Source organism: Haliaeetus leucocephalus, unplaced genomic scaffold, assembly GCF_000737465.1.
Source record: "Haliaeetus leucocephalus isolate CR32 unplaced genomic scaffold, Haliaeetus_leucocephalus-4.0 Scaffold616, whole genome shotgun sequence".
NCBI lineage: Eukaryota > Metazoa > Chordata > Aves > Accipitriformes > Accipitridae > Haliaeetus > Haliaeetus leucocephalus.
The window spans coordinates 500,953-516,067 of NW_010973052.1; the positions used below are offsets into that span (position 1 = coordinate 500,953).

Consider the following 15,115-nt stretch of genomic DNA (forward strand, 5'->3'; position numbering starts at 1 on the left):
TAAACAATGAACTGGAGATCTGATGTTCTTTTTTTTGATACCCAGCTGTTCCAGTGAAGGCCTTCAAAATATCTGCTAGATCTAGCAAAGGTGTCAGGAGGACATTCATCCAGAGGAAATGTGGTTTCACTCTTGAAGTAGTTTTCAAACTTAGCTGAATGTTGGACATGTTCTTGTAAGCAGAAAGTGAAATCTTAGCATGTAAAAATGTTATAATGCTTTCTTCTTTTCTAGATTAAAATAAGAAGCACTTTTTTCATGAAGTGATCATACATATCAGAGGGATGTGTGGGATACCAAATGATGATGAGAAATTTGGATAGAAGAGTGCTGGAAAAGCAGAGAGGGGGTGTCTGTGTAAAGCTGAGAAAGAACCTTACCTTTAAAACTGTTATGCTACCAACGTAACATGAATTACAATCCAACTTCACTAAAAATTATGCAAAAGCAGTGAAAGACAAAATAGGGAAAAAAGTGTAGTCTTAAATGATGATTGACTAGGGCTTTTTCTTCATGTTGAAATAAAGTGTAGCTGGCTACTGATTCCAGGGCTGTGTAGGTACAGTGATTACAAAATGCATCAACGTCAGGGTTTTGGGTCTCCCTGGTGCATTAAAAATATGCAGCAGAAAAATGATTAAAATATTTTTATTAATTATTATGTAAAATGCGTATGCCCTTGCATAAAACAGAACTAATAATTTCTCTACTTCCACACAGCCGAGGCAACGAGAATAGACTAGCGCTACGACGACAGACCATTCTCCGGGAGAAGGGGAGGAGGCAGGCCAGTCGAGGGCCAGCATATATGTTTAATGACCACTCAACAAGCCTTTCTCTTGAGGAGGAGCGCTTTTTGGATGCAGCAGAATATGGAAATATTCCAGTGATTCGCAAAATGCTGGAAGAATGTCCCTCGCTCAATGTGAACTGTGTGGACTATATGGGGCAGAATGCCTTGCAGCTGGCAGTTGCCAATGAGCACCTGGAGATCACAGAACTTCTGCTGAAGAGGGAGAACCTGTCTCGGGTTGGGGATGCCTTGCTTTTGGCTATTAGCAAAGGTTACGTTCGGATAGTGGAAGCCATCCTAAACCATCCCGCATTTGCTGAAGGCAAGAGGCTTGCATTGAGTCCTAGCCAGTCAGAGCTCCAGCACGATGACTTCTACGCATACGATGAAGATGGCACACGTTTTTCCCATGATGTTACACCGATCATTCTGGCCGCTCACTGCCATGAGTATGAGATTGTCCACACTCTGCTGAGAAAAGGAGCTCGGATCGATAGGCCACATGACTATTTCTGCAAGTGCAGTGAATGCAATCAGAAACAAAAGCATGACTCTTTCAGCCATTCTAGATCCAGAATCAATGCCTACAAAGGTCTGGCCAGCCCTGCTTATCTGTCTTTGTCCAGTGAGGACCCTGTAATGACTGCCTTAGAGCTCAGCAATGAGCTGGCTGTGCTTGCCAACATTGAAAAAGAGTTTAAGGTGAGTAGAGGGATACTGATTCTGACAGACACAGAATTGCAAAGTTCAAGCAAAGGTCTTTCTCCCATTCCTTGAGCAGTAAGAGATCAGCATCTTCTTCATAAATCAGCAGGATAACATGGGAAAATATGTAATTGTTTAATTAATGGAAACTTTAAATCTTTGGGAATGTCTTATTGCTGTGTGCTGATTGTAATTCACACTGCTTATGTAGAATGTGGCAGTGAACTCGTTTTCCACTTTCTATCAGACAGGATAGTAAAGAAGGCCCTTCAAACCCACGGGTGAAGCTGGCTTAGGACAGGGGAAAGAGGAGACTAAAGTGATACAGTTTGGTCACTTACGCAAGACAAATTGCAGGATTCTATTAAACCCTCATGCATTCTCATTATTTTCTCGTTGTTGGACTGAAAGCTTTCTCACTCCTGGTAATGTTCTGCATTTATTCACAAAAAGGACTCTAAATAATGTCCTTCTTTTTCTTTTTTAATGTACTGCTTTTGTCTGGTATTTCTACTCACCTGTTCCTCTTTTTTACTTATTTGTACTTAGTTGTATGTGAACTCTGTGAAGTTAAAGAGTTTGTCAGTGTTATATAGAATTTTTAATGTTTCACAAATGCATGATTTTGAAAAAAAACTTAATAGTTGAGACCCCGAGATTCAAGGGCCCTTAGATCCTTCAAGCATGAGTGTTCTTTGGGTTTGGGGGTTTTTTGTAGATACAATGGTGCACAACCTACAAAAACATTTACCACAGTTTATTTGTCTTAAGACAGTAAGAATGTAAGCTTTCTGCTCTGAGTAAATGCAAAGTCAGGCCTTGTGCAAACATTGGCAGTATTAATTATGACTTAGATTGGCTAAAATCCTTTGGACTGGGTTTACTTTATGGGACCCTGTTGAAAGCAGATGCTACTATATGATAACTACTGTGACAGAGCAAGATATGTAGAGTTCACTAGCAGGAGATCAAACCCCTTCCAAAGCAGTAATAGAATAATTTCCAACATTGTGTTAGGAAGAGTTTGAAGTTGCCATGATCAATATTTAATGTTAATCTTCTTAGCAGTGACACAGTTCGCAAGGCCATGAACCTGTTTCTGCTCAGCCAACCTGAGCTGACATGCTGCAATTCTGAATGAATTACTCCTGACTAGTGCTTATAGGTGTATCTTTGTGGCACCAGTCTGTTGAAAGAAGCTGAAATATTTCTTGGAGAGGGAAAAGAAGGAGGAGGAATGTGTAAGGGGATCTTAAAAACAGCAGCTAAACAGCTGGAATAGGAGCAGAGGAGAAATTTTATTTTGTATCAATAAGACAAAATGTTGGGAAGAGCATTTCAGCTTAATGCAGAGAATGAATGTCTGCCCCATGAAGTCCCTAGCAGAAATCTGATATTTCATCCACTGCTTTCATGTACAGTTCAGAGAAGAGTATTTTAACCACATACTCTTGTTTCTTTCTCTTTAGCAGCTGCTGAAGATGTGAACAAAAGCACTTGATTAACTTAAAGGGGAGTAAATTTAGAACAGAACAGAAAAACATTTTTCATACACCATAAATGCAGCCTGTTAAGTTCACGGCTATGTTGAGATAAATAGCACGTCTCATTTGTAGGGACTGCATAGCTCCGTTTACCGCAGTTGGAGCGACACAAGCTAAGATTATTATAAAGATAAATAAAATCATCATCTGGAACAGTCAGCAAGAAGTGTCCTTCAAATGTATGCTGCAGTACGCAACCGGTGAGATGAACTGGGAGCGCAGCATTTGCCCCTGCTGCCGCCGGGCAGGGAATGGAACACACGGGTGAGGAAAGGTGGGCTGGTTCAGAGAGCAAGCTTCTGCAGCTTCCCCTGAAGTGCTGTGAGGAGATCCTTTCTCGGCGTGACCTGGCTCATCTCTGAGTGACTTACGTTTTTTTCGTTTCTCTTTTGTCTCTGTGCCTTCTCTAAAATTAGAGCTCCACTTCTAGTGTAGTGTTGTATAAAGAATTGCAACAGAGATTTTGAGATACTGTCCCGCAGCAGAAACAGGAGGCTAGACAAGAGACAGAGCAGCTCTGTGTTGCTGAGTGTTAATCAGCCAAGGTTTGCTGGGGACGTACATAATCTTTAGAGTGAAGGTGAATAGGAGCAATGAGGATCAGGAGCACAAGGCAACACGGAAATTTAACTCTCCCTTAATTTAAGGTTACACCAGGAGCAGGCAGTTGGCAACATAAGGTCTTTGGGGAATGTTTTTGTAGGTACTAAAATCATGTGGTCATTCTGGATAAATATTAAAGACCATGGAGTACATTTATACGTGCATTGACGAGAGTTAACATTTACACTATTGATAAATGATAACATTTACCATATCTAGAGCGGCTGGGGGCTTGACTGAGAAGTACCAGGCTTAGGTTCAGTGCATGCAGTACAAAGGTTGTGTGTACAAGTTGCAGGAAATGGACACTGTCATCTTTACTGAGTCTGGGCTTGTTTATGCTCCTGCAAGCTCATATCCCTACTTGCAGCAATTTATCTAAAAATTGTTGCCCTCCCTTTATTTCAGGAGTTTGCTACAATTATCCGGATGGTATAGTCCCTGCATAAAAATGTGGTTTTCATAAAAATGTGTTACACATGTTAGTGTAATCAAAAAAAGTATATTTTTAGCACATAGATTAGCTGGACATGACAAAGCTTTAGCTCCACCTAGGGTTTGCCTGAGCTGTTTAAAGTATTTCAAACCTTACCTAAATGAAAATTGAACTTTCTGGTAATACACTATTTTAAGTCACCTATTTTATAATGCTGACAGGGTATTGTTGCAGGGGAGCTCCCTAGTGGATGCCTCCAACACCACAGATAATTCCCAGGTCTTCCTCAGAGGCAATGGAAGGGGTTAATCCTCAAATGTGATGCTAGTTGTTTCATGACTATCTTATAAATTACTTCTCTCTCCTGTCTTACACCATCAGTTAATGTTAGAGATAACACGATTCACACACAATAGGAAACGCCATAATCAGCAGAAACCACCATCCTCTGGAGTAAACTCCTTTCTTTGCTTCAAACCTCTGTAGTGGTATCATCTAGCATTACATGCCTGTTGTATTTGGTTAAGGTATTGTTTTTACAAGTGTTTTGGAGGATCATTCTTTATTAGGAGTAAAATCAGAAAAAGGTAGATGACTTCTGAAGGAAGACTAACTGGACAGATGTGTCAAGCACAGTGTAGCAATATTTCTGTACCAAGCAAACAGCTAATTCAGACTTCCTGAGTAATTCTGAGATCTTCAGGATTTTCTGAATGCCATTTAATTTAGCTTTTTATGACATGGCTACGTGTGCAGCTTTACAAGGTTTTATATATATAATATTTTTATTTTGGGGGATTGTGCTCATATTTTCTGTCATCTAAATTGTTTGCCAACCTTAGAGCTAATATCTCTACTATGTCCCTAAGGATGTAGATGATATCTGACAAATGTTGTCCTGCAGAGATGTGGCCTGGAGTTTTGAGAGGGACAGCTGTGGCCCAGTGCTGTTCAAAATGGATCCGATTTTCATTTAGTACAAAGTCCATTGCAGCTATAATGGCAACAGACTGGTTTATTGTTTAATGGGATGGAGTGGAAAATGTATTTTTAAATTAAACATAGGTATGTTACTGTTTGCTGTAAATTAATACCCCTAATAAGGTCATCTGAGTTTGCTTTTCTGATGAGAAGCAAAATTCAATTTATCACCTCAAAGTCTGATTTTCTGTTTGTTTTCATTTACACAATCCCCATTACAGAAATCAGATCCCAGTCTTCATTACGGCTATTGTCAGCTCTCTTAAAGAAAAGGTAACACCACCTTTTAGAGAAGAAGAGCTGAGGCACTGAAGGAGTAAGAGCCACCTTTGTAAGGGGAATTATGTGTTTACCTACCTACTAAGATGCCTAAATCGAACATTTAGGTCCCACTTACATTCACAAGGCACTTTGAAATCCGAAGTCCTCGTATAGCAGTACCTGTGTTTCTGGCCTTGGCCTCTGTGGTTCCCGAAGCAGGGCCGGGATGCGGTCTGGAGCACTGCTCCCTCTCGTCTGTGGGGTTCGGCGCCAGCCTCCGTCCTGAGAGCATTTTCATCCCGGGCACAGTCTGGGGGACAGCAGGAGCCTGTGCTGGTCACAGGAGCCTGCCGGGAGAAGGCCCCTTTCTTCTGGGAGAAACGGCTGTGGTGATGCTGTCCTGCTCTCCTGGCCATGCTCTCCTGCTTACACGGTCAGAGGTAAGGCAAATCGTAGTCAGCTGAGGTGTTCAGAGTGACCGTGGCCTGCTTGCTCCCCTACCTGGGACGCCAAGACAGTCTGTGGCTGCTCCTACCAGAAAGGGCAGGTGACCCCTCTCAGCAGCAGCCACTGTCACCCCTACCCCTCCTGTCATTCCTCTGCCACCAGCATCTTGTCCCCCTGCTTCCTCACCCCCCCCAGAGCTCACCCCAAATCATCACCCTCCATGTGCAGCGTGGGAGCAGCCAGTGCTGCCCCATCATCCTTGGTGTGGCAAATTTTAGCAAAACTGGTTTTTTCCTAAACTGCTGAGGAGCCCTGAACCAATGTCACGTGTCAAATAAAGCACAAGCATGCTTTATTTCAGAATTAAGGGCTGATTCTTTTTAGAGCCTCCAACTGTAATTTAATTGCTAACTACCTTCCCAAGTCTCCCAGGACTGCTTTTTTAATTCATTAAGTTTACAATTTGCAGTAAAGGAGAACTCATGGAGTTATCCGTGTGCCTTTGGCCATTTTCAAAAATAAGTCAAACAAATTACCATGTTCCCTTGGCTCACATTAGTGACAAGAGACTTGTGAGACTCTGGGGGAGGGGGAACTTTCTGTGCATGTGTGACAGAGAGACACTGAGACATGAGAAGAGTCTACTGATCATTTTCGCTGTCACTACACATTTAAGTGGACCAAGGAGACAAGGGACAAAAGGCAGCCCGTGCAGTAGTCTCTGCAAGTTAACACACCTGATTTCTCAGAAACAAAGTTGTGTGACTAGAGCTACCTGCCCTGTGTTCAGACCCTGACAAATCTTCACGTAGGAGTTTAAGACATTATCACCCCATCTGTCTTCCATAACCTTCCCTGAAAGGATAAATTCTTCATAAGGGAATACATCTCAAGACAGCAAACTGAACTGGAGGAGGGATGTGTGTTGCCTTCAGCTCACTCTGCTGTGTTACTACCATCCTGTGCTGCGGCTGGGGCGGAGGTGGTGATGCTGGGCACCGCTCAATTCCCCAAAGCTCATTTGCTGTAACCTGACTGCTGAGGACATTCCAGTTCAGGAACCACCACTGATCACAGCTGTGGCAGTATTTCACAGGAGGGGAAGCTGGTTTATTGCATTTGCAAATGAGAAAATAAACTGATGGAGTTTATGGATTAATTTACTGGGTGCTAATATATACTGTGATACCATGTATAAACCTAAATTCAGAAGGGATAATTCTGCAAAGCATGAATGGGGGTATCTGGCTATTTAAAAAGTGCTCATTCAGTATTTGTTCTGGTAAATAGGACTACACTCAGAAAAAAATCATATTCTTCATTAGAATAAATTATCATGTATGACTTTTATTTTGAGACTACCCAAAGGCATTGGACTCCACCATGGAGTAATGGTCTCCTCACATACTGTTTTGAAAACCCATGTCATGTCTCAGTCACCAGAGCTGGAAAATACTGATGAAGAGTGTGTGTGAGTATGCATGTATATATGTATCTGCTACCAGAAAATATGCACATACCAATATATTACAAATATATAACAATATTTTGTAATAGTTATTTTTGAAGGCCAAAATATTTTGTTCCTAAATTTGTTGAAAATTACTCCTTTTTTCATTTGATGTTCAAGGATCAGATATCAGTTTGGAACAGCTCGTGGTACCTAATTGTACAAGGGTGCATAGGGTGACTGATTTTCCTTTGTCTGTGAAACTCAAATGGCTACTTTTCATTTTGAAGAGGACATTTATGTGTTAAAATGATTGAATACTGAATCTTGTCTTAGCTGCTGCTACAAAAATGAAAGCCAAACAGAAGGTGATGTATTACTCTCAAAAACTGTCTTTCTGTAGTACCAAGAAGTCAGGATTTTGGTTAATCTCTCTTGTTATTCTTCTGAAGAGAGGGAAAATAAATAATACAATAATAAATTATACAGCATGTCCTGAAATGGTTAGTTTTGGTATTTAGCTTCTGTTGTCTTTGTAGAGAAATGACACTAAAGTTCCTTTCTCTTTTATAACAGATCTGAGCTATCTTGCTTATGTTACATTATTAAAAAAATAAATCACTAGCAGTTTTATGTAGACATACAATAGTGTCTATAACTATTTGTCCATGAATGTTTGCATCCATCTAAGTAAAGTGAAATGTAAAATTTGGATGCAATCCCTTAATATATCCAAGTAATAAACTGGTATTGTGGTATTGTGGGTAATAAAGCACAAACATGGATGAAGTACACCCTTGGCAAATAAATTAGGGTATTCTGTATAATCAAAATAACAGTTTCTCTTCCAGGGTGTACATTAGATGGCAGTTAGTATGAAGAAAGTAATTAAAAAGAAGGGACTAAACAGAGACTAAGAGTGGGAGAAGGAGGAATGCTATGAAGAACAGACTAGAAGAGGGGGAAATGTGTCACTGTAATAAAAGCATTCATAGACGGTTACTTTGAACATGAAATAGAGACTTCTTGAGCAGTCCTGTATGGTGTGGGGTGGTTGAAGTTTTTTTCATTCTTTTGTTTGGGGAAAGTTCTACAGTCATTTCATCTTTTTAAGACATTAAAGTTAGCAGAGATCACAAAAATACCAGAATTTTATGACACACGTATGAGTAAATCTCTTGTAAGATCTAGGCCAGGGGCAATATATCTGTACACATTTTTTAGCTTTAGGTATACATCTATATCTATATCCATCTAACTCCCTATCGGTGTAGCTATATTCATCTTTTATGACCCAAACACAGCTGCAAGTAAGGAGTGCTTAACTAACTGTGAATTGCAATGATCAAAAAATCTTTTTCTGTTTTGACTTACGCCTTTTGGAAAACAGTGACTGAGAAGAATATTTGGTAGTTAAAGCAATAAGCAACTGAACCTGCAGTTGTAGATCAACATTTTGGCTCACATGGTGAAGTCTGTCCTGAGATATTTGAGCTAGAGAGCACTGAGTTTAAGTTAGAGTTGTGGTATCACCATGCCATCTGTAGCACTGCTGACGCTGTTGCTGGAAAACAGCAATCAAATCTTGTGTTTTCAAGCTAAAAGAGATGTTTGAAAATGAGAAAGATAAGATTTACAAGAGTAATTCAAGGCCTAAGAAAATTCAATATATTTATGTAATTCTCAAGAAAGTTGGGAAGTTGTTTAGATGTGTTCTCTGTAGGATACTCGTCTAATTGAGATCTCTACAGTGTGACTGTCTACATCTGAGCTAGTTATCTAGACTTCTGTGACAGTCAGGGAATGGAAAAATTTTCCCTGTGCTATTCATCTCAACTTGAAATAGTCATTAAAATATGTCATACAGTATTTCTGAAAGTGGGTTTTTACTTTCAATTGGCTCTAAAGCAAGTCTAGAGAAGTTACTCAGGTGTAAAAATTGATAATGTAGATGTCCAAGGTAACCAAGGTGAGATGAATCCTACTGTTTGAACATTCAGGGGAAGTAGATGCCTGATAACAAAGTGCTGTTAATCTACCAGAAAAAAACATAACAAGATGCAAACACACTATTGATGCCTACAGATGTGTAGCTGGGATGTAGAACTATTTCTCCTGTGTTAAGTCTAAACAGCAAGTTGTGTTCTTTCTTCTTTTCTTTTCTAGAATGATTACAAGAAATTGTCTATGCAATGCAAGGATTTTGTAGTTGGACTCCTTGATTTGTGCAGAAATACAGAAGAAGTGGAAGCTATTTTGAATGGTGATATAGAGATGAGCCATAACAATGGAGAACATGGTCGCCCCAGCCTTAGCCGCTTAAAACTCGCCATTAAGTATGAAGTTAAAAAAGTAAGCAATTATGTTGATCAGACGTGTCATGATAGTGGTATTAAATTGTGCTATTTTTAAATGTTTATGTTTTGGTAGCCTGTGACACTTAAATGAACATTTGGGCCCTTCTGCACAGTGTATTTTACAAACAAAAGAATCCTTGCCCCAGATAGCTTGCCATACAAACAAGAAGCAGATACTCAGGGTGGATACTGGTCATAGTGAGTATGAGAGTAAATGGCTCTAAAAAAAAGTGTACCTATATGCAAAATTTGTAGATATTTACTTGGTTTTAGTTTTAATCTATTTTTAAAAAAAAGATGGAAGAAATTTGCACTACTTCTGCAGCCTGGAGAAGTGTAAGATTTAATAAAAACCAGAGCATTGCACAGCAGTCCTGCGCACTGCATGATAACAAATATTGATACACATTTTTGTCAAGCTGTTGTGTCTTATTCAGAAGGTTGAGAAAACTCAGTGAAACTGCATACCTCTCAGAAAACATGTATTTGTCTGTCTAGAGGATCAGAGACACAATCTAGGAGTAATAGTACTGTGGTTCTCACTTCTGAAGAACAGCAGGCTCCAGCCAGTGTCGAATACAGAAGATATCATCCCTTCTTTGGCTTACTTTCATTTCTACTGTCAGTTTAATACTCTGGTCTGCATCTGAAAAGAGCTCATTGAAACCAGCTGAGTTAGTAGCTGCACCAAGACCTTTGAATCACCCAGAAAACTTCTCTCGGATAATATAGGTTTCCAAGTTCTAGGTGACATGTGCGTGAACCAGGGAGAAATTATTTGTGTGATGAAGTTTGTACAACCGAAGATGAAGAAGATACAGCTCAGGAATATACTTCAAAGGCAGGTTAGCCTAAAGTAGAGCTATCTCCTGACAGAGCAGCAAGACCTTTGATAAAACTTTTCCTACATCATGAAATGGATCAGATGAACACTGTGAAAATAAAAAATATCTTATTTTAGCCAAAAAAAAAAAAAGATAGGGAATCAGGACTCTTAAAAATCCAGTATGGATTGAATATACATACCTAATTTATCAGGGAAGATTTGCAGATTTTTTCAAAAAATTGAGTTCACATCTCTGGGGGACACCTAAAACATTTATATGTGAGGAGTATTTATGTGTTCATGAAGGGAAGAGAAGAAAACCGTTTTGACTGAAGAGCACCTTCCAGCATACAAACAGAAACGTGCAAAACACTTGGCAAGCTACAGTCACTAAAGAGAACTGAATCAACTTTTGAAGAGAAGATATCACATTGACCTTGTCCTTCATAGTATTTGAGTCTTAATCCTTCCTTCGATGTGAACTTCCTTCAACACTTTCTCTTGCCTGAATAAAGACATTTCTTGCACCTTCAGCCAGTCATGCTTTAAATATAGAGAACTATTCTAGAAAAAAAATACTAGATTCAGTTAAATTTTTAATTGTATTTCCAGGTCTAGACTTAAAAATTGACAGTGCACAAGAATCCACTGTTAATTATTATCTACCTTTGTAAGATGCTTCTTATACTCTCCAGAGGTTTTGACAGAAAAGAGGGTTATGGGCTAAACTTCTTGGTTTTGCAGAGTTTGTCCAAGAGATTCCAGAACCTAGTTATAAATAGTCCTTAGCTGATTTTCTGCAAAAGTGACAGCTGTTTTCTTATGCCAGCTGAAAAAAATGGCATTTTCCATGTTAGCACGCAAAAATATGGCGTATTCTTTCTTTCATAACTAAAGACTAGCATCCTTTGCAGAACAGAAAGACTTAAAGTTTTGGAATTTCTGAAGTAGTAACTTGAAAATTATAAATGTCAGAAACAAGTAGAGTTTGCCCAGATAAAGTTTATGTTTAATTACCCTTAGGTGGAAATTAATACTTTGTGATGGAACACAGTGTCAGTAAAATGATAGTTTTTTAAACTAAAGGATTTATTGTTGCTGATAGCAACATGCCTGCATGCTCGGAGACTTTGCTCATCAAAAAACTTTTTCTTATATCCTTGTTAATGCTCCTTTGAATATAAGCTGAGTTGTTGCTATTCCAACGTTCTTAATGCGCTTCATATAGCTGTTATTTTAATAAAAGATATTCTCATAGCAGTATTATTTTTGTGCTTCTTTTTGTTACAGTTTGTAGCACACCCAAACTGCCAGCAACAACTTCTCTCAATATGGTATGAGAATTTGTCAGGTTTACGGCAGCAGACCATGGCAGTGAAGTTTCTGGTTGTTCTTGCTGTTGCGGTAGGACTGCCATTCCTTTCAATGGCTTACTGGATTGCTCCTTGCAGTAAGGTCAGTCTGTGAAATCTTGTAATGGCATTTTATTAACTCACGTATCATCTGTATGTAGATTCCTGTCTGGCAAAGGTGAAGCATGAGTATAAATTACTGACATGCTTAGATAATACATCCATGATTTTAGCAGGTCAAATTCTGTGCACATACAATGATTCAAGGGGAAGAGGAAGGTTGAAAGAGAGGACTGAGCTCTTTGTGGGTTTTTTTTATTGTTCTCTGAGAGGAGAAAGGTGGGCCTTTTTTGTTTTGCCATATTTTTCATTTCTTTCAGTCTGGACAATAAAAAACAGTTATATAATTTTCACTTTTCTGTATAGTGACTAGGATTTTTATGAATACTTTTGTCTTAAAACACGCCTTGAGATTCAATATACTTCAGTAATTGGTTTTCAGCTATAGCAGTGATTTATCTATTTGTCATTTTCTTTTTTCAATGATTTATTGGATCTTAAAGTAATTTTGAACCATTGTACATTCTAAAAAAGCTATTTCAGAGTAGATATTATTGTCAAGGTTCAAGGGAAAACATCCTTTAAGGTTTCACTTCCTCTGTCACTATTTAATTGTCTCATCATGTGATTTATATGTTGGATACTTTCTATTTCATTATATTCTGCAAATGTAAAATCTAATCCACCATTTTGACCAGTTGCCATTTCTTACCTTGTGCTTCACTCATACTTCAAAATTTGGTTCTTCTGTTTTTTGGAGACAAAAATGTTCACTGTTTAATTTCAGGATAGGATGGCTTCAATATAGAATGTTTTTGTATCAACAGAGTCCATTCTATGTATAAATTGATGGAATTTTATAAATCTCTTCTCCTCCTACCAAGACAAAGTACCCATTCTTTTTCCAGGTTTGGCCCTATAGGGTACAGTGACAGAAGAGAGAGAAAATACTCATGGTATATGTGGTGAAAATAACAGCTTGCAGTGGAGTTATTCTGACACATTTCTTTATATTCTCATGCCATGGCTCTGTGGTGGGTTGACCCTGGCTAGATGCCAGGTGCCCACCAAAGCTGCTCTATCACTCCCCTCCTCAGCTGGACAGGGGAGAGAAAATATAATGAAAGGCTCGTGGGTTGAGTTAAGGACATGAAGACATCACTCACCAATCATGGGCAAAACAGACTCGACTTGGGGAAATTAGTTCAATTTATTACCAATCAAATAGAGTAGGATACTTAGAAATAAACCCAAATCTTTAAACACTTCCCCCCCTCCCCCCTGCCCTCCCCTTCTGCCCAGGCTTTACTTTACTCCTGATTTTCTCTACCTCCTCCCCCCAAGCACTGCAGGGGGACAGGGAGTGGGGGTTGGGGTCAGTTCATCACATGTTGTCTCTGCCGCTCCTTCCTCCTCAGGGCCAGGACTCCTCACTCTTCTCCTGCTCCAGCGTAGGGTCCCTCCCATGGGAGACAGTTCTCCATGAACTTCTCCAACGTGAGTCCTTCCCACGGGCTACAGTTCTTCATGAGCTGCTTCAGCGTGGGTCCCTTCCCCGGGCTGCAGTCCTTCAGGCACAGACTGCTCCAGCGTGGGTCCCCCGCAGGGTCACAGGTCCTGCCAGCAAACCTGCTCCAGCGTGGGCTCCTCTCTCTCTCCACGGGGCCGCAGGTCCTGCCAGGAGCCTGCTCCAGCGTGGGCTTCCCATGGGTCACAGCCTTCTTTGGGCATCCCCCTGCTCCGGCGTGGGGTCCTCCCCGGGCTGCAGGTGGAGATCTGGTCCCCCGTGGACCTCCCTGGGCTGCAGGGGGACAGCCTGCCTCACCATGGTCTTCCCCACGGGCTGCAGGGGAATCTCTGCTCCGGCGCCTGGAGCATCTCCTCCCCTCCTTCTGCACTGACCTGGGGGGCTGCAGGGCTGGTGCTCTCACATGTTCTCACTCCTCTCTCCGGCTGAAGTTGCCCAATTTTGCAGCAACTTTTTCCCCTTCTCAAATCTGTTATCCCAGAGGTGCTACCACTGTTGCTGATTGGCTCAGCCTTGGCCAGAATCAGGTCCGTCTTGGAGCTGGCTGGCATTGGCTGTATTGGACATAGGGGAAGTTTCTAGCAGCTTCTCACAGAGGCCCTCCCTGTAGCTCCCCTGCTACCAAAACTTTGCCATGCAAAACCAATACAGGCTCTGAGAAAGGCAAAAATGTCTTTATGACGTTTGCAACATCTCAGTCAGTTACCCATATAGCTGACCAATTTCCTCTTTAGGAAAAAGTTAATTTGAGCTTAGATCACAGATACTGAATTGAGAGTTTCAGATCTGGAAGAAATTTCACAGAAATACAAGGACAAAGTTGTTGATTTGGCAGGAAATCACTAGCGTCAGATGCCAAAAGGAATTAAGATTGCCTCTTATTTGAGTTTCAGCCAGCAATCCACATGGATACACTCTAAAGTTTTGTGAACTGTTTGCTCTGCATTTCTGATTGATAATTCAATGTAACTGCTGACATAATTAACCCCAAACTTCTTGAATACTATTTTATTACATGACATTTTGAAAGAGTAAAAACTTTTTTCAGTTATCTCCAAGAATCTCTAATGTCTGTGCTGTTCAGCTCTAATTAATAATAGAATTTAGATTTTTAGCTTTATGAATTCATAAGCAATTCAGTCAGCCAAGATGTGGGGATCTGAATTTGAAATTGAGTCTTCGTTTGCCGTTCCCAGCCACCTGAGGTTGACATTTCTAAAGGAGTAACTTGATAAGTCCCTACATGTTTTCTAGAAGCATGTTCTGAGGGTTATACACATTCCTCTTGCACACTGTGGTAGAGGAAAAGAAATTGAACATTATGTCCAGTATATGAGGAGCTAGGAATTGTTCTTCCTAAAAATGTATATGCGTTATATCTTCTTTGTTATCAGGCCTTTTCTCCTATGTGATAGATATGATACCCAGAGTCCTAGTTTATCATTTCTTTATCAATGCCATTCTCCATAATGTTACTATACTGATTGTTTCTGGAGATTCACAAGGGAGGAATAATGTGAATCACTGACTCCAGTCCCCAGCCATTTCAGATGACCCTATATACGGACAAATACATGTATATCTTGTCCTAACCCAAACCAACCTACAAAACACTCTCCAAAACTCTAGCAAACTAAAGACCATAGCACAGAGGATCAGAAACCAGGAGAAAACCCCAAACAAAAAGCAAAACCACTTAAATCACGAAAGATTCAGAGCATTTAGAAGATCATGTCCTTGGCCTGTGCAATGGGAGGGAATTTATTAAGTCA

The 15,115-nt window shown here is 40.2% G+C and overlaps 1 protein-coding gene across 1 annotated transcript in view; it reads left to right on the forward strand.

Annotated features, from left to right (window-relative positions):
• Nucleotides 1-727: 727 nt before the first annotated feature.
• Nucleotides 728-15,115, forward strand: part of TRPC6 (transient receptor potential cation channel, subfamily C, member 6) — a 40,144-nt gene continuing 25,756 nt past the window's right edge. The window contains exons 1-3 of the mRNA XM_010578199.1: nucleotides 728-1,495; nucleotides 9,387-9,572; nucleotides 11,694-11,858. Coding sequence (XP_010576501.1) covers nucleotides 809-1,495; nucleotides 9,387-9,572; nucleotides 11,694-11,858 — 1,038 coding nt within the window. The 5' untranslated portion in view covers nucleotides 728-808. The remainder of the gene's footprint in view (nucleotides 1,496-9,386; nucleotides 9,573-11,693; nucleotides 11,859-15,115) is intronic.